The 24,657-nt window shown below is 44.1% G+C and overlaps 1 protein-coding gene across 1 annotated transcript; it reads right to left on the bottom strand.

The window, feature by feature from the left end:
• Positions 1-329: 329 nt before the first annotated feature.
• Positions 330-23,602, bottom strand: LOC125785619 (B-cell receptor CD22-like). Its single transcript, XM_049469536.1, has 6 exons — positions 23,470-23,602; positions 2,012-2,167; positions 1,679-1,930; positions 1,321-1,578; positions 986-1,224; positions 330-356 (listed from the first exon to the last, which is right to left on the bottom strand). Exons 1-6 carry the CDS (start codon positions 23,600-23,602, stop codon positions 330-332), a joined length of 1,065 nt encoding a protein of 354 aa, XP_049325493.1.
• Between the last annotated feature and the right edge of the window lie 1,055 nt (positions 23,603-24,657).

The following is a 24,657-nucleotide window of genomic DNA, read 5'->3' as shown; positions in this document are numbered from 1 at the left end:
CAGCGTGACGGTGGTGGAATGTAACACTGGCGTACTGAAGCTCCTCCTGCTGGTCAGATCTGATCACAACATCAGGTTTTCTACCAGTCCTGACTGTAGCGTACTGAACATCATCATCATGATCAGGAGCTCCAGAGGAAGCATCACCTGCAGTCTCTACAGGTCTGGATCTGCTGTGAGTAACGGTGGCGTACAGGACGTCATCCTGAAGAAGATCATTAATTATAAAGATACTAAACATCTTATTTACTGAAGACTGAATAGAAACATCACTGAAATATGATGGATTGTGTTCTGCTGGATATTTTACCTGATCTGATCCATCTTGATCAGATCCAGCATCTCTCTTCTTCATCCTGAAAAAACAGAACACTTACAGTGTTTAACACAATGCTATAAACCAAATGAAGTTCTACCATGTTCTACTAAATTCTACTGACCTGGAGATGAAGATTAAGATCAAAATAAAGAGAAGAAGAAGAAGAAATCCTCCTCCTCCTCCCACTGTGATCCAAACTGCAGATCTGATCTGATCTTCTGAGGGAAGAAGATCATTTCCATCACTTTACTGAGTCTTTATTTAAATACTGGAACTATTTACATTATTATTCACCACCTACTCTGAACACCAATCATCACAGATCCATTCTGAACTCCAACTGCATTCTGAGCTTCACAGTAGTACAGTCCAGTGTGATTAACAGTGATGCTGATGATGCTGAAACTCTGTCCAGATCCTACAGGTGAGTCTCCACCATCTTTAAACCAGGTGTAGTTCTCCACAGGTGGGTTTCCATCACTGCTGCAGGTCAGATTCACTGAACTTCCCTCCACTATTCCACCAGAGGGACTGATGGACACTGAGATGCTCTTTGGAGGATCTACAGAAGACAAAACAAGATTTTTGAGAATTTAAAGTTTCAGGAAATGGACCAAATAAAATATAATAAAACATCATAAACATACACAGAACATTTAAAGAGACAGCAGTGGATCTTCTCTTTCCAAGTTCATTACGACTCTGGCATGTGTATTCTCCACTGTCCTCAGAGCTGATGTTGGGAATGCTGTAGGTTCCTCCTGTTCCTACTGATGATGATCCCTTAAACAAGGTGTAATTCTCCACAGGTGGGTATCCATCACTGCTGCAGGTCAGAGTCACTGAACTTCCCTCCACTATTCCACCAGAGGGACTGATGGACACTGAGACGCTCTTTGGAGGATCTGGAGCAACAGGTAAGAAGGAAATTGGTCATGTGGAGAAAAGTGAGTTGTGAGGAAAATCATCTAATGGAGAATATTAACACGTCATCAACATACACAGAACATTTAAAGAGACAGCAGTGGAGTTTTTGTCTCCGAGTTCATTACGACTCTGGCATGTGTATTCTCCACTGTCCTCAGAGCTGATGTTGGGAATGCTGTAGGTTCCTCCTGTTCCTACTGATGATGATCCTTTAAACCAGGTGTAGATCTCCACAGGTGGGTCTCCATCACTGCTGCAGGTCAGAGTCACTGAACTTCCCTCCACTATTCCACCAGAGGGACTGATGGACACTGAGACGCTCTTTGGAGGATCTAGAGACAGATCTGACTTTAGCGTTTCTTGCTAATCTCTAATATCACTGTGTGGTTCAACCATTCCCAGAGTTTAGAGAAGAATGAGAACTTTACTCACGTCTGACTCTGAGAGTTTGAGCAGTAGAGGGGAGATGTTCAGATCCTCTTACAGCACAGCTATAACTGCCTGCATCCTCACTGCTGACTGTCTGCAGGTGGAGCTGCTGATTCTTCTGGATCATCTCTGTGGTTAAAGGACGTCCATCTTTGTACCAGATGAATGTTGGATCAGTCAGATTGCAGGTGGTTTTACACGTCAGAACTGCTGATTCTCCTTCTGTTACTTCTCCAGGAGATTCTACAAGGAGCTCTGAGATAGTGAAAAACCATCAGATCAGGAAAGTGATTTGTTAGAACAAGAAAAACATTGAGAAGCTCTGCTTTAACTTACCTGTAACTCTGAGTTTTATTCCAGGTGTTCTCATCCATCTCTGACCTTCTACATTTGTTATGACTCTGAAGCAGTACTCATGTTCATCCTTCTTCATTACGTTTCTCAGTTTGAGGGCGAAATTATTATTTTTATCATCAAAATACTCAACCCTGCCTGAGAAATTTGAAACTGTACTCAGATCAGGTGAATCCACACCCTTAACTGGGTCTATGACCCAAAATGTCTTATTCACTGTAAGACGTTCTGGATGTGTAAAAGTTCCATTCATAAACACTGTAGATCCATTTAAAGCACATATTTCCTGCTGGATGTAATTCATACTCCACTCTGCTCCAGAAGCTCCTGAAACATAAGATGCAGTAAAGATCTGATTACTGAGGCTGGAGATTATCAGACAGTCAGAAACTCCAGCAGCTACTGAACAACACTGATCTGATTCTGAGAGAAAACATAAAGAGAGAAGAGCTCTGAGGTTCCTGGAGTTCTAGAGAGAGTCTAGTTCTAGTCCAGAACAGTTTAATGATCAGTTCAGCAGTGAATCACTACAGTCATGATGAAAGAGAACAGTGAGGGAGATAAAGTCAGATGTTTCAGTGATGGAGTTACAGTAGGATCTTCTGACTCACCAACAACCATCAGCAGACACACCAGAGGAAGTGACATCATCAACCTGCACAACATCAAACAATAAAGCTTTCTACTTAAAGATAAAATCATACAAAAAATAAAACAATACAAACACACCACTGTACACACACATACACACACACACACACACACACACACATATATATATGTTACAACCTTGAGGCCGGATGTAGTGTTGTACTCTGAAAGTAAGCGGATAGTGTATTTTATAGAGCTGACTGTTCCGTTTGAAGACGAGGTAGATGGAGCTTATGAAAGGAAAAGGCTGAAGTATACAGACTTGGTGGCTGAGGTGAGAGAGCGTGGGTGGCAAGCGTATATTAGACCGGTAGAGGTAGGTACTAGAGGCTTTGTTGCGAAGTCTGCCACAAGACTGCTGTCTGAATTCGGAATTAGAGGTCGTGTGCTAAGGACTGTAGTGAAGGAGTTGTCAGATGTAGCTGAAAGATGTAGTCAGTGGTTGTGGTTCAGAAGGGCTGAGGCTGTGTGGGGAAGGGAGTGAGTTTGTGCTTCTACAGCAAGCTTGGAGGGGGGTGGGTCTGGGACGCCAGACTTCACTGTTGAGCCTTCTGGAGGTGTCGTGGGCCTAATTCAGCGAAACACTGACGAAGGAAGGTGCCTACCTGATGACCCCTGAGAAGAGCTTGCACTGAAGTTTGTGTTGGAGTTGTTAGATGTAGCTGAAAGATCTAGTCAGTGGTTGTGGTTCAGAAGGGCTGAGGCTGTGTGGGGAAGGGAGTGAGTTTGTGCTTCTACAGCAAGCTTGGAGGGGGGTGGGTCTGGGACGCCAGACTTCACTGTTGAGCCTTCTGGAGGTGTCGTGGGCCTAATTCAGAGAAACACTGACGAAGGAAGGTGCCTGCCTGATGACCCCTGAGAAGAGCTTGCACTGAAGTTTGTGTTAAAGTTTGGATGAAGGGGATTGGTGTGGTCCTGCTCTTGTAATAATTTGTCTCATGAGTTTTTGTAGACGTCTGAGTACTTGGCAGTTGAGGCACGGACCATGAACATAGTTCGCTATGCTTCTGGATTCTTGTCGAGCCAGTATCAGATGGTAGTGGTTGCTGTGTTCTGCTCACGCAACTTATAATGTGATTTATTGTGTGTGATTGTGCTTAGGTAAGTGTGTTGTTGCCATAGTTAAAGGAAGTGAGCTTAGATTAAGGAGGGATTCTATGTGTTCATAGGTTATTTTTTGGTAGGTCTGTTACTTGGCAGTTGAGGCAATGGACCATGAACATAGTGTTAGGCTGTGCTTCTGGATTCTTGTCGAGCCAGTATCAGATTGTGGTGGTTTTGCTATTGTTGTTAGTTGAGTGAGTAGTAGATCCTGGCTGAGCCCTATGCATAACCCCAGCTGTTAGGTGCAGGATTTGTCAATTTCCTGTATTATATTACTTGATATCTAGTTAAGCTAGTGACTGCTGTGAAGAGAACAGTTGACAACAGAGGAAAGACCCTGTGACAGCATGGAAAGACAGCTGACAAGAGGGAATAGACCCTAACGGTGCTGCCATGGGCTGGCAATCCATGGTAGCAGCCACCATGGTTAACCATGTGTGTGCAACCAAGCAAGCTACATTGAAAAAGAAAAAAGCAATACCCCAGGAGTCAGCGAGAGCAGGGGTGGAAGATGACTCACAGGCGGATAACATGGTTACGGACTCTGGAACGGACATGACTACGAGAAGTGGGTTAAGCATAGAGGCAGGTGGGATGGTAAGTGGAAAGGAGTTGCTGACCTGTGTGTGTGGGTGGAGCAAGGTCACATCAGTGAGAGGGCTGAGGATACACCAAGGAAAGATGAGGTGCTTGAGTGAAGGAGTGCAGGGGCCCCGCATTGAACAATACTTTGAACAGAATTGTTTGAGTCAGTCGGCTGAAGTCCAGCGGCAGGTTACGTGCCACAGTCCGCAGGATATCAATACCTTTGATACTAGGGAGGCTAACTTAAGCACAGAAGGAGTGGAGGATGAAGGAGGTGTTGATAGGTCAAAGGCTAAGGGAAAGCAGATGGGTAGGGAGAAAGGAATCGGTCAAAGATCCAAAGTTAAATGGCCAGGCACAGGAGACAAGATGGCATGGAGGAGTATTAATGATGATTTGAAAGGTATGCTTGAGGGTTTGAAGGGAACAGCAGAGAGTAAATTGAACAGGCTAGGTAAAGTCATTTATGATTATGGAATGGCAAGATTTGGTGTTGTGCAGAGGAACGTAAAGTGTCAAGATGTAGTTAAATCAAGGCGGCAGGTAGAAATAGAAAAACTGGTTAAGGAATCAAGGTTACTCAGAAAGAAGTGGAAGAAGGGGAATGAGGCAGAAAGAGAGGGCATTGAGTTATTGCAGGAGGAGTTGAGAAGTAAGTTGGTAAAATTGCGGAGAGCAGAGGCTATGAGGAAAAGGAGGAAGAAGAAGGAGCGTGCTAGGATAGAGTTCTTTAGAGATCCATTTAGGTTTGTTAAGAGTCTGTTTAGTAAGGAGAAATCAGGAAATCTAAAGGTCGGAAAGAGGGAGTTGGAGGAGCACTTTAAGAGTGTTTACACAGAGAAGGAAAGGTCTAGCGACCTGGACCTACCAGCAGACATGCCGCCGTTAGGTGATATAGAGTGGAAAATGGATGTTAACCCCCCTAGGTGGAGTGAGGTTCAGGAGGTGGTGAAGGCTGCAAAGGCAGGTTCTGCCCCAGGGCCAAATGGGGTTCCATATAGATTATATAAAAGTGCACCAGATGTTTTGAAGTTTCTATGGAAACTAATGGCTATAGTGTGGAAGAAGGGGATTATTCCAAAGGAGTGGCGCAGAGCAGGTGGTGTTCTTATCCCAAAAGAAAAGGATTCTGTGGCTATTGATCAGTTCCGTCCCATAAGCTTGTTGAATGTGGAGGGTAAGATCTTCTTTAGTGTGGTTGCACGTAGAGTAGCAACGTACCTGAAAAGAAATAATTTAATTGATACGTCTGTACAAAAGGCAGGAATTGCAGGTTTTTCTGGTTGCATAGAGCATAATAGTATGATTTGGCATCAGATTCAAACAGCAAGAGCCGAGAAAAAGGATCTACATGTGGTGTTTTTAGATCTGGCTAATGCTTTTGGTTCGGTACCGCATGCATTGTTGTGGAAGGCATTCAATTTTTTTTAGGGTTCCAGAAGAGATTTCAAGGTTAGTTAAAGCCTATTTTGAAGACATACAGTTTTGCTTTAGTGTAGGGGAGTGTGTCACATCTTGGCAACGACTGGAAATAGGTATAATGGCAGGTTGTACAGTTTCACCGCTAGCGTTTACGATGGCAATGGAGGTGATTATTAGGGCTTCTAAGTGGGTCGTAGGCGGGGAGAGGCTGCATGATGGCACCCGGCTCCCACCAGTTAGGGCGTTTATGGACGATATGACAACATTAACGACCACGGTGCCATGTACCCGGCGACTGCTAGGGAAGTTAAATGATAATCTTAGGCTGGCTAGGATGAAAGTTAAACCGAGCAAGTCTAGGAGTGTATCAATCGTTAAAGGGAAATTGATACAAGAAAGGTTTATGATGGAGGGAGAAGTCATACCATCTATATTGGAAAAGCCAGTTAAGAGTTTAGGTAGGTGGTATACTGCAGCACTGAATGATAAAGAGCAGGTGGAAGGGTTGAGGACAGAAATGGTGGAGGCCATTAATAGAATTGATAAGTCTTTTCTGCCAGGTAAATTAAAATTGTGGTGTCTGCAGTTTGGTTTGTTGCCTCGTCTAAGGTGGCCACTTACAGTTTATGATATTCCGATTTCTGAGGTTGAGAGGTTAGAAAGGGTTATGAGCAAGGCTATAAGGACATGGTTGGGGGTGCCGCGTTGCCTTAGTAGTGTGGCGTGGTGTGGGAGAGGGATGCTGGAACTGCCGTTGACGAGCTTGGTTGAGGAGTTCAAATGTGCTAAGGTAGGACGTGAAATGCAGTTGTTAGGGTCAAAAGACGGGCTGGTTAAAGCAACAGCACCAGTGACTAGGTCTGGGAGAAAGTGGAATGCTCGAGAAGCTACTCAAGCCGCAAGGAGGGCACTGGAGCACAGGGATGTTGTGGGGCAGGTGCAAAATGGGAGGGCAGGATTAGGTTTAGGTGATTCTTGGAAAGCATTCGGCAAGGCCACATCACCTGAGAAAAGGCGTATGGTTACAGGGTTTATTCGTGAGCAGGAGGAGGAAGCAAGGAGGGCAAAAGCAGCAGGGCAGAGTAAACAGGGGCAGTGGATGAGATGGGAAAGTGTAGAGAAGCGGAGAATCACCTGGCGAGAGTTATGGGGATTGGATACAGGCCGTATAAAGTTTCTTTTGGGAGCTACATATGATGTTCTGCCAACGCCACAAAACCTTGCTCAGTGGGTGGGTGAGGATCCAAGTTGTAAGCTATGTGCAGGAAGTGGCACGCTGAAGCACATTTTGTCGGCATGTAAGGTGAGTCTATCCCAGGGGCGCTACACATGGAGGCATAATCAGGTACTTAGATCTCTTGCAGGTGCACTTGATAAGAAACGGTTAGAAGTTAATAACATGCCCGTGGTAGGTTGCAGTAGGGTAATAACGTTTGTGCGTGAGGGGCAGCATAGTGGAGAAACAGCACAGTGCTTGAAAACTGCTGGTAAGTGGGCCAATGCACGAGATTGGAAGTTATTAGTGGATGTAGGTAGTAAACTGCAGATCCCAGAGTGCATTCTGGTTACAACCTTGAGGCCGGATGTAGTGTTGTACTCTGAAAGTAAGCGGATAGTGTATTTTATAGAGCTGACTGTTCCGTTTGAAGACGAGGTAGATGGAGCTTATGAAAGGAAAAGGCTGAAGTATACAGACTTGGTGGCTGAGGTGAGAGAGCGTGGGTGGCAAGCGTATATTAGACCGGTAGAGGTAGGTACTAGAGGCTTTGTTGCGAAGTCTGCCACAAGACTGCTGTCTGAATTCGGAATTAGAGGTCGTGTGCTAAGGACTGTAGTGAAGGAGTTGTCAGATGTAGCTGAAAGATGTAGTCAGTGGTTGTGGTTCAGAAGGGCTGAGGCTGTGTGGGGAAGGGAGTGAGTTTGTGCTTCTACAGCAAGCTTGGAGGGGGGTGGGTCTGGGACGCCAGACTTCACTGTTGAGCCTTCTGGAGGTGTCGTGGGCCTAATTCAGCGAAACACTGACGAAGGAAGGTGCCTACCTGATGACCCCTGAGAAGAGCTTGCACTGAAGTTTGTGTTGGAGTTGTTAGATGTAGCTGAAAGATCTAGTCAGTGGTTGTGGTTCAGAAGGGCTGAGGCTGTGTGGGGAAGGGAGTGAGTTTGTGCTTCTACAGCAAGCTTGGAGGGGGGTGGGTCTGGGACGCCAGACTTCACTGTTGAGCCTTCTGGAGGTGTCGTGGGCCTAATTCAGAGAAACACTGACGAAGGAAGGTGCCTGCCTGATGACCCCTGAGAAGAGCTTGCACTGAAGTTTGTGTTAAAGTTTGGATGAAGGGGATTGGTGTGGTCCTGCTCTTGTAATAATTTGTCTCATGAGTTTTTGTAGACGTCTGAGTACTTGGCAGTTGAGGCACGGACCATGAACATAGTTCGCTATGCTTCTGGATTCTTGTCGAGCCAGTATCAGATGGTAGTGGTTGCTGTGTTCTGCTCACGCAACTTATAATGTGATTTATTGTGTGTGATTGTGCTTAGGTAAGTGTGTTGTTGCCATAGTTAAAGGAAGTGAGCTTAGATTAAGGAGGGATTCTATGTGTTCATAGGTTATTTTTTGGTAGGTCTGTTACTTGGCAGTTGAGGCAATGGACCATGAACATAGTGTTAGGCTGTGCTTCTGGATTCTTGTCGAGCCAGTATCAGATTGTGGTGGTTTTGCTATTGTTGTTAGTTGAGTGAGTAGTAGATCCTGGCTGAGCCCTATGCATAACCCCAGCTGTTAGGTGCAGGATTTGTCAATTTCCTGTATTATATTACTTGATATCTAGTTAAGCTAGTGACTGCTGTGAAGAGAACAGTTGACAACAGAGGAAAGACCCTGTGACAGCATGGAAAGACAGCTGACAAGAGGGAATAGACCCTAACGGTGCTGCCATGGGCTGGCAATCCATGGTAGCAGCCACCATGGTTAACCATGTGTGTGCAACCAAGCAAGCTACATTGAAAAAGAAAAAAGCAATACCCCAGGAGTCAGCGAGAGCAGGGGTGGAAGATGACTCACAGGCGGATAACATGGTTACGGACTCTGGAACGGACATGACTACGAGAAGTGGGTTAAGCATAGAGGCAGGTGGGATGGTAAGTGGAAAGGAGTTGCTGACCTGTGTGTGTGGGTGGAGCAAGGTCACATCAGTGAGAGGGCTGAGGATACACCAAGGAAAGATGAGGTGCTTGAGTGAAGGAGTGCAGGGGCCCCGCATTGAACAATACTTTGAACAGAATTGTTTGAGTCAGTCGGCTGAAGTCCAGCGGCAGGTTACGTGCCACAGTCCGCAGGATATCAATACCTTTGATACTAGGGAGGCTAACTTAAGCACAGAAGGAGTGGAGGATGAAGGAGGTGTTGATAGGTCAAAGGCTAAGGGAAAGCAGATGGGTAGGGAGAAAGGAATCGGTCAAAGATCCAAAGTTAAATGGCCAGGCACAGGAGACAAGATGGCATGGAGGAGTATTAATGATGATTTGAAAGGTATGCTTGAGGGTTTGAAGGGAACAGCAGAGAGTAAATTGAACAGGCTAGGTAAAGTCATTTATGATTATGGAATGGCAAGATTTGGTGTTGTGCAGAGGAACGTAAAGTGTCAAGATGTAGTTAAATCAAGGCGGCAGGTAGAAATAGAAAAACTGGTTAAGGAATCAAGGTTACTCAGAAAGAAGTGGAAGAAGGGGAATGAGGCAGAAAGAGAGGGCATTGAGTTATTGCAGGAGGAGTTGAGAAGTAAGTTGGTAAAATTGCGGAGAGCAGAGGCTATGAGGAAAAGGAGGAAGAAGAAGGAGCGTGCTAGGATAGAGTTCTTTAGAGATCCATTTAGGTTTGTTAAGAGTCTGTTTAGTAAGGAGAAATCAGGAAATCTAAAGGTCGGAAAGAGGGAGTTGGAGGAGCACTTTAAGAGTGTTTACACAGAGAAGGAAAGGTCTAGCGACCTGGACCTACCAGCAGACATGCCGCCGTTAGGTGATATAGAGTGGAAAATGGATGTTAACCCCCCTAGGTGGAGTGAGGTTCAGGAGGTGGTGAAGGCTGCAAAGGCAGGTTCTGCCCCAGGGCCAAATGGGGTTCCATATAGATTATATAAAAGTGCACCAGATGTTTTGAAGTTTCTATGGAAACTAATGGCTATAGTGTGGAAGAAGGGGATTATTCCAAAGGAGTGGCGCAGAGCAGGTGGTGTTCTTATCCCAAAAGAAAAGGATTCTGTGGCTATTGATCAGTTCCGTCCCATAAGCTTGTTGAATGTGGAGGGTAAGATCTTCTTTAGTGTGGTTGCACGTAGAGTAGCAACGTACCTGAAAAGAAATAATTTAATTGATACGTCTGTACAAAAGGCAGGAATTGCAGGTTTTTCTGGTTGCATAGAGCATAATAGTATGATTTGGCATCAGATTCAAACAGCAAGAGCCGAGAAAAAGGATCTACATGTGGTGTTTTTAGATCTGGCTAATGCTTTTGGTTCGGTACCGCATGCATTGTTGTGGAAGGCATTCAATTTTTTTAGGGTTCCAGAAGAGATTTCAAGGTTAGTTAAAGCCTATTTTGAAGACATACAGTTTTGCTTTAGTGTAGGGGAGTGTGTCACATCTTGGCAACGACTGGAAATAGGTATAATGGCAGGTTGTACAGTTTCACCGCTAGCGTTTACGATGGCAATGGAGGTGATTATTAGGGCTTCTAAGTGGGTCGTAGGCGGGGAGAGGCTGCATGATGGCACCCGGCTCCCACCAGTTAGGGCGTTTATGGACGATATGACAACATTAACGACCACGGTGCCATGTACCCGGCGACTGCTAGGGAAGTTAAATGATAATCTTAGGCTGGCTAGGATGAAAGTTAAACCGAGCAAGTCTAGGAGTGTATCAATCGTTAAAGGGAAATTGATACAAGAAAGGTTTATGATGGAGGGAGAAGTCATACCATCTATATTGGAAAAGCCAGTTAAGAGTTTAGGTAGGTGGTATACTGCAGCACTGAATGATAAAGAGCAGGTGGAAGGGTTGAGGACAGAAATGGTGGAGGCCATTAATAGAATTGATAAGTCTTTTCTGCCAGGTAAATTAAAATTGTGGTGTCTGCAGTTTGGTTTGTTGCCTCGTCTAAGGTGGCCACTTACAGTTTATGATATTCCGATTTCTGAGGTTGAGAGGTTAGAAAGGGTTATGAGCAAGGCTATAAGGACATGGTTGGGGGTGCCGCGTTGCCTTAGTAGTGTGGCGTGGTGTGGGAGAGGGATGCTGGAACTGCCGTTGACGAGCTTGGTTGAGGAGTTCAAATGTGCTAAGGTAGGACGTGAAATGCAGTTGTTAGGGTCAAAAGACGGGCTGGTTAAAGCAACAGCACCAGTGACTAGGTCTGGGAGAAAGTGGAATGCTCGAGAAGCTACTCAAGCCGCAAGGAGGGCACTGGAGCACAGGGATGTTGTGGGGCAGGTGCAAAATGGGAGGGCAGGATTAGGTTTAGGTGATTCTTGGAAAGCATTCGGCAAGGCCACATCACCTGAGAAAAGGCGTATGGTTACAGGGTTTATTCGTGAGCAGGAGGAGGAAGCAAGGAGGGCAAAAGCAGCAGGGCAGAGTAAACAGGGGCAGTGGATGAGATGGGAAAGTGTAGAGAAGCGGAGAATCACCTGGCGAGAGTTATGGGGATTGGATACAGGCCGTATAAAGTTTCTTTTGGGAGCTACATATGATGTTCTGCCAACGCCACAAAACCTTGCTCAGTGGGTGGGTGAGGATCCAAGTTGTAAGCTATGTGCAGGAAGTGGCACGCTGAAGCACATTTTGTCGGCATGTAAGGTGAGTCTATCCCAGGGGCGCTACACATGGAGGCATAATCAGGTACTTAGATCTCTTGCAGGTGCACTTGATAAGAAACGGTTAGAAGTTAATAACATGCCCGTGGTAGGTTGCAGTAGGGTAATAACGTTTGTGCGTGAGGGGCAGCATAGTGGAGAAACAGCACAGTGCTTGAAAACTGCTGGTAAGTGGGCCAATGCACGAGATTGGAAGTTATTAGTGGATGTAGGTAGTAAACTGCAGATCCCAGAGTGCATTCTGGTTACAACCTTGAGGCCGGATGTAGTGTTGTACTCTGAAAGTAAGCGGATAGTGTATTTTATAGAGCTGACTGTTCCGTTTGAAGACGAGGTAGATGGAGCTTATGAAAGGAAAAGGCTGAAGTATACAGACTTGGTGGCTGAGGTGAGAGAGCGTGGGTGGCAAGCGTATATTAGACCGGTAGAGGTAGGTACTAGAGGCTTTGTTGCGAAGTCTGCCACAAGACTGCTGTCTGAATTCGGAATTAGAGGTCGTGTGCTAAGGACTGTAGTGAAGGAGTTGTCAGATGTAGCTGAAAGATGTAGTCAGTGGTTGTGGTTCAGAAGGGCTGAGGCTGTGTGGGGAAGGGAGTGAGTTTGTGCTTCTACAGCAAGCTTGGAGGGGGGTGGGTCTGGGACGCCAGACTTCACTGTTGAGCCTTCTGGAGGTGTCGTGGGCCTAATTCAGCGAAACACTGACGAAGGAAGGTGCCTACCTGATGACCCCTGAGAAGAGCTTGCACTGAAGTTTGTGTTGGAGTTGTTAGATGTAGCTGAAAGATCTAGTCAGTGGTTGTGGTTCAGAAGGGCTGAGGCTGTGTGGGGAAGGGAGTGAGTTTGTGCTTCTACAGCAAGCTTGGAGGGGGGTGGGTCTGGGACGCCAGACTTCACTGTTGAGCCTTCTGGAGGTGTCGTGGGCCTAATTCAGAGAAACACTGACGAAGGAAGGTGCCTGCCTGATGACCCCTGAGAAGAGCTTGCACTGAAGTTTGTGTTAAAGTTTGGATGAAGGGGATTGGTGTGGTCCTGCTCTTGTAATAATTTGTCTCATGAGTTTTTGTAGACGTCTGAGTACTTGGCAGTTGAGGCACGGACCATGAACATAGTTCGCTATGCTTCTGGATTCTTGTCGAGCCAGTATCAGATGGTAGTGGTTGCTGTGTTCTGCTCACGCAACTTATAATGTGATTTATTGTGTGTGATTGTGCTTAGGTAAGTGTGTTGTTGCCATAGTTAAAGGAAGTGAGCTTAGATTAAGGAGGGATTCTATGTGTTCATAGGTTATTTTTTGGTAGGTCTGTTACTTGGCAGTTGAGGCAATGGACCATGAACATAGTGTTAGGCTGTGCTTCTGGATTCTTGTCGAGCCAGTATCAGATTGTGGTGGTTTTGCTATTGTTGTTAGTTGAGTGAGTAGTAGATCCTGGCTGAGCCCTATGCATAACCCCAGCTGTTAGGTGCAGGATTTGTCAATTTCCTGTATTATATTACATATATATATATATATATATATACATATATATATATTAATACAGTATAGAGAGAGTACATCAAATGATAGAAATCATTTTTGCATTACAATCAATACTGATCCATCTCAACCAGTATTGAATTAGAAATAGGAATGATCTAGCACATTTACCTCAAAGGCTACTTTTATGATTTATTGATGTTTTACAATTCAGACTTTTAAATATTGCTATAAATATATAAAAATTACAGAAATAGAGCTGTTGTTACCTCTCGGAACTGAGTGTCGTCTGCAGCAGGAGAACAGCGAGTGAAGACTGAAGAAACAGCGCTGAAGTTAAAGCTGATATAGCTTGTGGTTTATTTCGGTCCTGCATTCATTTAAATAATACTGTAACTACTTCCTGTTTACAGAACTGACAAAGAAATGCACACAGTAATAAGCTAGTAGTGCTCTGCAAACTAATTTAACTCAATTCAGTCCAATAACTTTTTACTTATTACTGCAATTAAAGGGTAACATGTTCAGTACTTGTCTTTTAACACTATATAATAAATATATAAGGGATTATTATAAGGGAACACACATTGAAACACAGAGTAGAAAAGGTAAAGTAAATATTCTAGAGATTTCAGCTCTCCCCAATCACCAATCATAACCCTCTACCACTACTGATACTGATCAGAAACCATGCAAACTACTTTTAACACACCTGAATCTACTGCTACAGACAGGCCTGGATGCACAAGTGCCGACAAGGCATTCTACACGAGAGCAAGGAAGACCACACCTCCTCAAAACGACCAGGTACTGTGCCACCACTGTCAACCCATGGAAAGGATGTGCAGGTTGCAGATGTTCTCATGAACATTTTCAACAGTTCTCTGAGTACTGCAGACCTTCCAACATGCTTCAAGACTAGCCTGGATGCACAAGTGCCAAAGAAGTCTCAAGTGTCCTGCCTCAGTGACTACCGTCCCATCGCACTTACTCCAATCATCATGAAGTGTTTTGAGAAGCTGGTCATGAGGCACATCAAAAAACAGCTCCCCTCCTCACTGGATCCTCTGCAGTTTGCATATCGTCCAAACAGATCAACAGACGATGCCATCTCTACTGCACTCAGTCCACTGCTGTTCACTCTGCTGACTCATGACTGTACTGCAAAGTACAGCCCAAACCACATCATCAAGTTCACTGATGACACAACTGTAGTTGTCCTCATCAGCAAGAACGATGAGTCAGCATACAGAGAGGAGGTGCAGTGACTGACGGACTGGTGCAGAACCAAAAAACCTCTCTCTGAACGTGAATAAAACCAAAGAGATGGTTGTTGACTTTAGGAGAGCTGCATCCGCAAAGCAACCAGCATCTTCGATCTGATGCCATCCAGCAGAAGATACAGGAGCATCCGAGCATCCACTTCTCTGCAACAGCTTCATCCACCAGGCAGTCAGACTCCTCAACAAACAGAGCCTGCACTACCAGACTCTGCAACAGCTTCTTCCACCAGGCCGTCAGACTCCTCAACACACAGAGCCTCCACTACCAGACTCTGCAACAGCTTCTTCCACCAGGCAGTCAGACTCCTCAACACACAGAGCCCCCACTACCAAACTCTGCAACAGCTTCTTCCACCAGGCAGACTCCTTAACACATAGAGCCTCCACTACCAGACTCTGCATCAGCTTCATCCAGCAGGCAGTCAGACTCCTCAACACACAGAGCCTCCACTACCAGACTCTGCAACAGCTTCTTCCAACAGGCAGTCAGACTCCTCAACACACAGAGCCTCCACTACCAGACTCTGCAACAGCTTCTTCCAACAGGCAGTCAGACTCCTCAACACATAGAGTCTCCAATACCAGACTCTGCAACAGCTTCTTCCACCAGGCAGTCAGACTCCTCAACACACAGAGCCCCCACTACCAAACTCTGCAACAGCTTCTTCCACCAGGCAGTCAGACTCCTCAACACACAAAGCCTCCACTACCAGACTCTGCAACAGCTTCATCTGCCAGGCATACTCTAAAAAATAAAGCCTTGTGTCAACAAAAAAATTAACACAACAGTCTGCAATAGACTTTCTGCGTTGTGTCAACTTCTTGTAGAATTGATCTTTGATCCATAAAAGTATTTTAAGTAGGGTGAATTAGTTTTTCAGTTATAGTAGAAAGCATTTTTAAATAGCATGAACTTAATAACTATCACAATCAACAGATATTTTTACGTTAACTGCACAAAAAAATCAAGTTACCTTTATTTATATAATTAAGTACAATATAGTATAATAACAATTATATTTAATTGTATTGTTGTCAGGTGAGGGTGCAGGGAGGACGCAGAGGCGGACGCAAATGCAAACAAATAAGAATTAAAACGAGAGGCTAGTAAATACTTTAGCAAACTTCAGCTCCCTGTTCCAGAGGAACTAAGAATGGACGTTAATAAATGCCCTTTTTAAAACCTGAAGTCGAGTAAATAATTAATTTATGAAAAAAACATCTGTGGGTTGTAGCAGTAATCTTGAAGGTTGTAAGACTGTCTGTGGCAGAGTTAATTGGCTAGGCTAGCTTGCTAACCTACCGGTAATTTGTTTCTGCCTACACTGTAAAACATTTCAAGTTGTTTAAACTCAGCAACATAAGTTCCCCTGCTGCCTTAAAAAGCTGAGTTAACTCAACTTGATAAAAACCTTTGTACCAAGATGTTAAGTTAAACAAGTTGTTCAAATACTCATTACTTATTGTTTCAACTTGATGCACTGAGTTAAAACAACTTAAGTGTTTAATTTGTCCTTTTTTAAAAATGATCTGTTTAGTCAAATAAACTAACAATTCAGCTTTATTTTAACATACACTTTCAAGTTAATAAAACAAGTAATATTCACATAATTTATCATTTTAAGTTAACCATAGGTATTCTCAACATATTTAATATATTATTATTTAACTGCCAATACCGACAGTATAATACTGGAGCAATACAGGAGTAAACTGGGTAAAGAGTGAACTCTGTAGCTCAAAGTCAGCATACTGTGATCACTAGAAACACAGAATAAAGTTAATGTGCTCTTACAGCTCTACAACACTGAGACCTGCCAATCAACACTTATATTATGTTACAGCACACCCAGGATAAGGTAGCTTTGGACAACAAACAACACAAAGATGGTAAGTAAGGGAGCGGCCACACCCAATATGCAGATATATGGTACCAGGAGCCTATAGGAAAGCTGCATGAACCAACACTGTAGAAAGAGCTAAAAGTCGGTTGAAATCACATTTTTTCATTGGCTCAACAAACATTTTTAAGTTTTCAGGTTGAAAACAATGGAGTTGTACTGGCCGGTGAGTTCACTCAACTTAATAACATTAGTTCTTCTGACTAAAACACAGAATTACTTTTTGGAGTGTTGGTGACTCCGCAGCTGAAAGTATTCCCCTCTTAGTTTTTGCTCCTTGTTATTATTAATTGCTATGCGTCGGTTAAAAAGTGTTTAGCCCAATGTGCCACGGTTTTAAAGTTGTAAAAAGTACTCTAGTCTTCTAACTTGCTGCTTATCACTCTACCTCTCTGCATTTACAAATCTTCACACTTTCATTTTTTAAACCAATAACTTAAAAATGTAAGTTGAATAAACTTGGGTAAATTTGAATAACTCACAGGAAGTTAAGACAATATGTTATTTTAAGTTATTTTTATGTAAAACGAAGGAACTTGAGTTCAATATACTAAACTTGTCATGGCAATTGGAATTGAAAAGAACAAATAAGTTCACATAACTTAATGTGACTGTAACGTTTTACAGTGTACAGACACAGTCAAAAACTGGCAAACTTAAACACCACTGAAGCAAACCACATATTCGGCATATGAAAATAGTTAAGCTATAACACTCTCTGGAGTGATATCCAACATGTCCAAGTGGGCGGGAGAATTCAGAAGGATGGGAAAATTAAGTTGCCCAATACAGATAATTAAGTTGGCAGAAAATGAATTTTGCTTTTTAGTGTTTAGTGGAATATATTGAGTCTGGGTTAGTCAGGAAAGTGTGTTGAAACAACACTTCCATTTTTTATTTCACCACAACTCAATAAAACAATAAATGAACATAAATATTCTCCCAAATTCATATAACTTTTTTTTTATTTTACAACAGGGAATTTACTTAAGTATTGGCTAAAGGCCTTCAGAGTTACTTTTTAGAGTGCACTCAGACTCCACAACACACAGAGCCTCCACTACCAGAAGCAACAGTTTCTTCCACCAGACTCCTCAACGCACAGAGACAGAGCTGAATCCCCCCCACCACTACTCGTCCTCCCCCTTACACTTAACACGCACAGACAAGAACTGTACTGAACCCACCCATCACTCTACTCTCACACAGACTGGAACTGAAATGCCTCTATTCCAATCAGCAATATTTGCTGCTTCATTCCTAAAAAATCTATAAACTGTCTACCTCAGTAACAGCTGTGATTATGTATGTTCTATATGTTACAGTATGTTCCGTATCTCTGCCGTATCAGTGCTGCACTGTTCTGTCTGTTAAACTGTCTTGTCTGCTGTATTTATTTTATTTATTGTAATGTTATAGATTTATTTTGCACTATCGTCACTCTTCCACTTTATGTTGTCTATTACTTGATGTTCCATGTTGCACCATGGTTCCAGAGAAATGTAATTTTACTACACTGTGTACCTGTACTCAGATGTAATGATAATAAAAGCCTCTTAACTCTTGACTCTTTTGACTGTGTTTGTGGGCTGCTGCTTGGTTGCAACTGTTTACTTGAGTAACCAACAGTTGAGCTGACCCTGACCTGAACACAGATCTCTATCAGCCTCCAGATCTTCACACATTTGCATATTCTCACTTTAGAAGATGGGCGTCCTCACAGTTCAGCTGACGGCCAGTAAATGATGTCATTTCCTCTGTAGCTCTGAAATAAACCCCAGCAGCAGCAGAAACTCATCTCCTTCTTACCATCAGCGCTCTGGATTCAGAAGATATAAACTCATAATTTAATACATAATTAAATATTAATAATGATTACTTTATGAACATCTCCACCAATCCTGATGATCATTAAAGTGATAATTGTTGTTATTGTTTGGGAAATGAGAGCAGGGGGGCGCTGTTTAGTCTGCTGTGTGAAATTAGTGGCTTTAACACAGTGATCTGTGAAGCTGAGGGATTTTTGGCTTTAATAGTATATTTAATTCAAGGCAAATGTGAAATATTTGACACACACATATACTAAGTTGCCAGGGTGTGAGATAGCAATGAAATCACGACATGTCTTGCACAGGATGTAAGGTAGGCCCTCTATTTGTAGCCTCTTGAGCCTCAGTCCTGTCAATACCCACATCATCCTTCCAAAAAAAAAAAAAAATCAATTTAATGATGTACCTGTTTGATTAGAAAACACCTAAAAATATTGTATTATTTTATTTTTTAAGTTATAAGCAGTGCCAAAATTGGTAGGTTTTGTGCTAAATTTGACACCCATGCTTAAAAGTGCACCCACATGAGCACTAAAAACACTATCGGGCTGCAAAATTTTAAAAAGAGGTGTTGTGCCAAATTTGGAATCCATGCCAAAAAGTGCACCACATGGGCACTAAAAAATGATATTAAGCTACAAATGTGTGAAAAGCAGATGTTATGCCAAACTTTTGCACCCCTGCCAAAAATACACCCCCATGGGCACTTTAAAAATGTTTAAGCTACAAAAGTGTGAAAAAACAGGTGTTGTGCCAAATTTGGCACCATGCCAAAAAGTGCACCACCATGGGCACTAAGAATGCTATTGGGCTGATTCGGGCTATCTGATTCTGAGAGAAAACACAAAGAGAGAAGAGCTCTGAGGTTCCTGGAGTTCTAGAGAGAGTCTAGTTCTAGTCCAGAACAGTTTAATGATCAGTTCAGCAGTGAATCACTACAGTCATGATGAAAGAGAACAGTGAGGGAGATAAAGTCAGATGTTTTAGTGATGGAGTTACAGTAGGATCTTCTGACTCACCAACAACCATACTAAAACACCACTGTACACATATGTATATATATAGAGAGTACATCAAATTATAGAAATCATTTTTGCATTACAATCAATACTGATCCATCTCATCCAGTATTAAACTATAAATAGGAATATTTGAGCACAATCTGTTGTTCACAGGCTACTTTTATGATTGATTTTCTACAGTTTTACAGTTCAGTAAAATTTTAAATATTGCTATAAATATATAAAGATTACAGAAATAGAGCTGTTTTTACCTCTCTGGACTGAGCATCGTCTGCAGTGTGAGAACAGCGAGTGAAGACTGAAGAAACAGATCCGAGGTTAAAGCTGATAAAGCTTGTGGTTTTTTCTGGTCCTGCATTCATATACATATAATACTGTAACTACTTCCTGTTGACAGAACTGTCAAAGAAATGCACACAGTAATGAGTTAGTAGTGCTCTGCAAACTAGTTTAACTCAATTCAGTTAAACAACTTTTTACTTATTACTGCAATTAAAGGGTAACATGTTCAGTATTTGTGTTTTAAGGATATATAATAAATATATAAGGGATTATTATAAGGGAACACATTGAAACACAGAGTAGAAAAGGTAAAGTAAATATTCTAGAGATTTCAGCTCTCCCCCAATCACCAATCATAACCCTCTACCACTACTGATACTGATCAGAAACCACACAAACTACTTTTAACACATCTGAATCTACTGCTACAGACAGGCCTGGATGCACAAGTGCCGCCAAGGCATTCTACATGACAGCAAGAAAGACCACACCTCCTCAAAACGACCAGGTACTGTGCCTGTCCTCAGCTGATGTGCGGAGAACTCTACTCAGAGTCAACCCACGGAAAGCCCCAGGACCAGACAGCATACCTGGCAGAGTGCTCAGAGGATGTGCAGACCAACTCACGGATGTTCTCATGGACATGTTCAACATCTCTCTGAGCACTGTGGCCGTGCCGACATGCTTCAAGACGACCACCATCGTCCCTGTGCCAAAGAAGTCTCGAGTGTCCGCCTCCGTGACTACCATCCCATTGCACTTACTCCAATCATCATGAAGTGCTTTGAGAAGCTGGTCATCCACCAGGCACTCAGACTCCTCAACACACAGAGCCTCCACTACCAAACTCTGCAACAGCTTCTTCCACCAGGCTGTCAGACTCCTCAACACACAGAGCCTTCACTACCAGACTCTGCAACAGCTTCTTCCACCAGGCAGTCAGACTCCTCAACACACAGAGCCTCCACTACCAAACTCTGCAACAGCTTCTTCCACCAGGCTGTCAGACTCCTCAACACACAGAGCCTTCACTACCAGACTCTGCAACAGCTTCTTCCACCAGGCAGTCAGACTCCTCAACACACAGAGCCTCCACTACCAGACTCTGCAACAGCTTCATCACCAGGCAGTCAGACTCCTGCTGTATTTATTTTATTTATTGTAATGTTATAGGTTTATTTACATTACTCTCGCACATTGTTTTTCTATTGTTTGATGTTCCATGTTGCACCATGGTTCCGGACGAATGTGATTTTACTACACTGTGTACCTGTACAGACCTCACAGTTCAGCTGACGGCCAGTAAACGATGTCATTTCCTCTGTAGCTCTGAAATAAACCCCAGCAGCAGAAACTCATCTCCTTCTTACCATCAGCGCTCTGGATTCAGAAGATATAAACTCATAATTTAATACATAATTAAATATTAATAATGATTACTTTATGAACATCTCCACCAATCCTGATGATCATTAAAGTGATAATTGTTGTTATTGTTTGGGAACTGAGAGCAGGGGGCGCTGTTTAGTCTGCTGTGTGAAATTAGAGGCTTTAATACAGTGATCTGTGAAGCTGTGGGATTTTTGGCTTTAATAGCATATTTAATTCAAGCCAAATGTGAAATATTTGACACACGCACACACACACACACACACACACTAAGTTGGCGGTGTGTGAGATAGCAGTGACATCATGACATGTCTTGTACAGGATGTAAGGTAGGCCCTCTATTTGTAGCCTCTTGGGCCTCATTCCTGTCAATACCCACATCATCCTTCCAAAAAAACATTTTTTAATCCAATGATGTACCTGTTTGATTAGAAAACATCTAAAAATATTTTACTATTTTATAAACTATGTATAAGTTATAAGCCAAAATTTACACCCCTGCCAAAAAGTGCACCTCTTCGGGTGCTAAAAATGCTTGAATGCTGCAAAAGTGTAAAAAAGAGGTGTTGTGCCAAATTTGGCACCCCTGCCTAAAAGTGCACCCCCATGGGCATTAAAAACGCCATTGGGCTACAAAAGTGTGAAAAGAGGTGTTGTGACAAATCTTTGCACCCCTGCCAAAAAGTGCACCGCCATGGGCATTAAAAACGCCATTGGGCTGCAAAAGTGTGAAAAACATCAAATTGTGCAAATTGGCACCCCTGCCAAAAAGTGCACCCTCTCGGAAACTGAAAATGTTATTGGGCTGCAGCATTGTGAAAAAAACAGGTGTTGTGCCAAATTTTACATCCATGCCAAGAAGTGCAACCACATGAGCATTAAAAACACTTTTGGGCTGCAAAATTGTGAAAAAGAGTTGTTGTGCCAAATTTGGCACCCATGCTAAAAAGTGCACCCCCATGGGCACTAAAAACAATATTAAGCTACAAAAGTGTAAAAAAAAACAGGTGTTGTGCCGAATTTGGAATGCCTGCCACAAAGTGCACCCACATGGACATTAAAAATACTATTGTGTTACAAAAGTGAGGAAGGAATGGACGTAAGTGCAGAATAATTATTTTAATATGTAAACAAACTAAAACAAACTAACAAACAAACAAACAAACAAAATAAACCAAAGCTACACTGAATACATAACTACTAAACACTAAACTTGAAAACAGGACTCTAACAAACAGCAAGAGACAAACCTGACCACGGACAGCAAACAAACCAACAAAAGACTAGACAAAGAAGGCTTGAAACAAAGGGGCTTATATACACATGGAGGGAACAGGAAACTGGAAACACCTGAGGATCAATCAAGAGGGGGCGGGGTTACAAATAACTAATGACAGGGTGGGGCTAGGGCGGAGACAGGACCAAAACACAACAATAGCACATGGCTGGGAAACATGACAGGTAAACAGAGGGGCAGGAGCACATGGGACCAAATGAGGGCGAAACAGAAGACAGACATGGGCTAAACTGTGACATTACTCCACCTCAACGGCACCACTACCAGAGCCGCTGAGAGAGAGGGAACAGACAACAAGACAAGACAGAACTAGGACGATGGTACTTATGACAAAACAGGAGACTCGATGGGACTGGACATGGGAACAGGGACGAGAGACTGGACGGGAGACTGGGACCAGACATTAGACAAGGACGCAGACTGGAAAGGGCTTGGAAACAGAACAGGGGACGGAGACTGAACAGGAGAAGGAGACTGGACAGGGCACGGAGACGTGACAGGGAACTGGACAGGGGACAAGGACTGGACAAAGGGCTCAGACTGGACTAAGGAGTGGACACTAGACAGGGACGGAGACTGGACAGGGGGTTGAAACACAGACTGGACAGTGGCCGGGAACTGGGACTGGACAAGACTGGGCAGGGGAACTGGGACAAATACACTTACTGGGACTGACACGAATATGGTGATAGGGACGGGAATAGAAAAACCACTGTGGACAGGAACAGGAACAAACACAGACACAGGGACCATGACAGGGAGAGAAAGGGGTGCAAAAAACACAGGAGGGGCAAAGTCAGGAGGCCTTGCTGGCCTAGGGATACGGGGCCTAGGGCCAAACATTGTTCTGGGAGTGGGCACAGGGTCAGAGGCGGCCGGAGTTGCGGGCACAGGGTCAGGAGCAGTGGGTACCACATGGGTGGCAGGCACTGCTGGTGCTGGAGCTGAGGTTGTAGCAGCGGGAGCTGCTAGTGCTGGAGCTGAGGCTGTAGCAGCGGGAGCTGCTGGTGCTGGAGCTGAGGCTGTAGCAGCGGGAGCTGCTGGTGCTGGAGCTGAGGCTGTAGCAGCGGGAGCTGCGGTGCAGCTTGAGCAGGCGCGGCGGGTGCAGCTTGAGCAGGCGCGGCGGGTGCAGCTTGAGCAGGCGCGGCGGGTGCAGCTTGAGCAGGCGCGGCGGGTCTAGGAGCTCATGACCTGGGAGTAGGCACAGGAGCTGAGGCGGGTGGCCCAGGCACATGAACTGGGGTGTCAGCGGGCACAGAGTCAGAGGCGGCCGGAGCCGCGGGCACACAGTCAGAGGCGGCAGTGGGCGAGGCTGTGAAAACCGGACCGGAGCTTGCTTCTGGAGCAGGAGTCGAAAACCTGGCATCCGTCCAGGCTGTAGAGCTGGCATCCGGCCGGGCTGTAGAGCTGGGAGCCGGCCGGGCTTGAGAGCAGGAAGCTGGCCGGGCTTGAGAGCTGGAAGCCAGCCATGCTGGAGAGCGTGGTGGAGCTAGCAGGCTAGCTAGTTTAGCTGGAGCTGGGCTGACGAGCTCCAAACTGAGGAGAGGCGCCGGGAGCAGTTTATCTCCCCTAATTTGCTCAGCGAGGAACCGGAGATACTCGAGGTCCGCCCTCCTCGTAGCCTGCCACTTTGCTACGTCCATATTTTGGGTCTAGTCTTATGTTACAAAAGTGAGGAAGGAATGGACGTAAGTGCAGAATAATTATTTTAATAAGTAAACAAACTAAAACAAACAAACAAACAAAATAAACCAAAGTTACACTGAATACATAACTACTAAACACTAAACTTGAAAACAGGACTCTAACAAACTGTAAGAGACAAACCTGACCACGGCAAACAAACCAACAAAAGACTAGACAAAGAAGGGTTGAAACAAAGGGGCTTATATACACATGGAGGGAACAGGAAACTGGAAACACCTGAGGATCAATCAAGAGGGGGCGGGGTTACAAATAACTAATGACAGGGTGGGGCTAGGGCAGAGACAGGACCAAAACAAAACAATAGCACATGGCTGGGAAACATGACAGGTAAACAGAGGGGCAGGAGCACATGGGACCAAATGAGGGAGAAACAGAAGACAGACATGGGCTAAACCGTGACATATTGGGCTATAAAAGCGTGAAAAAGAGATGTACCACGTTTTTGCCCCCTGCCAAAAAGTGCACCACCATGGGCACTAAAAAACGATAATGTGCTAAAAACGTGTAAAATCAGGTGTTGTGTCAAATTTCCTCACCTCTGCCAAAACGTGCATCCCCATGGGCACTAAAAACATTTTTAAGCTTCAAAAGTGGGAAAAAAACAGGTGTTGTGCCAAATTTGGCACTCCTGCCAAAAAGTGCACCCCCATGGGCATTGAGAATGCTATGGGGCTGCAAAAGTGTGAAAAAGAGGTGTTGTGCCACATTTGGCACCCCTGCCAAAAATGTGCACCCCTATAGGCACTAAAAACACTTTTGGGATGCAAAAGTGTGAAAAACAGGTGTTGTGCCACAAATTGCATCCCCAAGTGCACTAA

Source organism: Astyanax mexicanus, chromosome 21 (assembly GCF_023375975.1).
Source record: "Astyanax mexicanus isolate ESR-SI-001 chromosome 21, AstMex3_surface, whole genome shotgun sequence".
Classification (NCBI taxonomy): domain Eukaryota; kingdom Metazoa; phylum Chordata; class Actinopteri; order Characiformes; family Acestrorhamphidae; genus Astyanax; species Astyanax mexicanus.
The sequence above is the reverse complement of the archived record's forward strand: the minus strand, read 5'-3'. Positions and strand labels throughout refer to the sequence as shown.

Excerpts from the sequence above, each read along its gene's own strand:
- LOC125785619 (XM_049469536.1), bottom strand. The coding sequence starts at position 23,602 with ATGGCTGGCTTCCAGCTCTCAAGCCCGGCCAGCTTCCTGCTCTCAAGC. Across the intron at positions 1,931-2,011 it reads AATAAAACTCAGAGTTACAG|AGCTCCTTGTAGAATCTCCT; the intron begins GTAAGTTAAAGC and ends TCACTATCTCAG. Across the intron at positions 1,579-1,678 it reads TCAAACTCTCAGAGTCAGAC|ATCCTCCAAAGAGCGTCTCA; the intron begins GTGAGTAAAGTT and ends ATCTGTCTCTAG.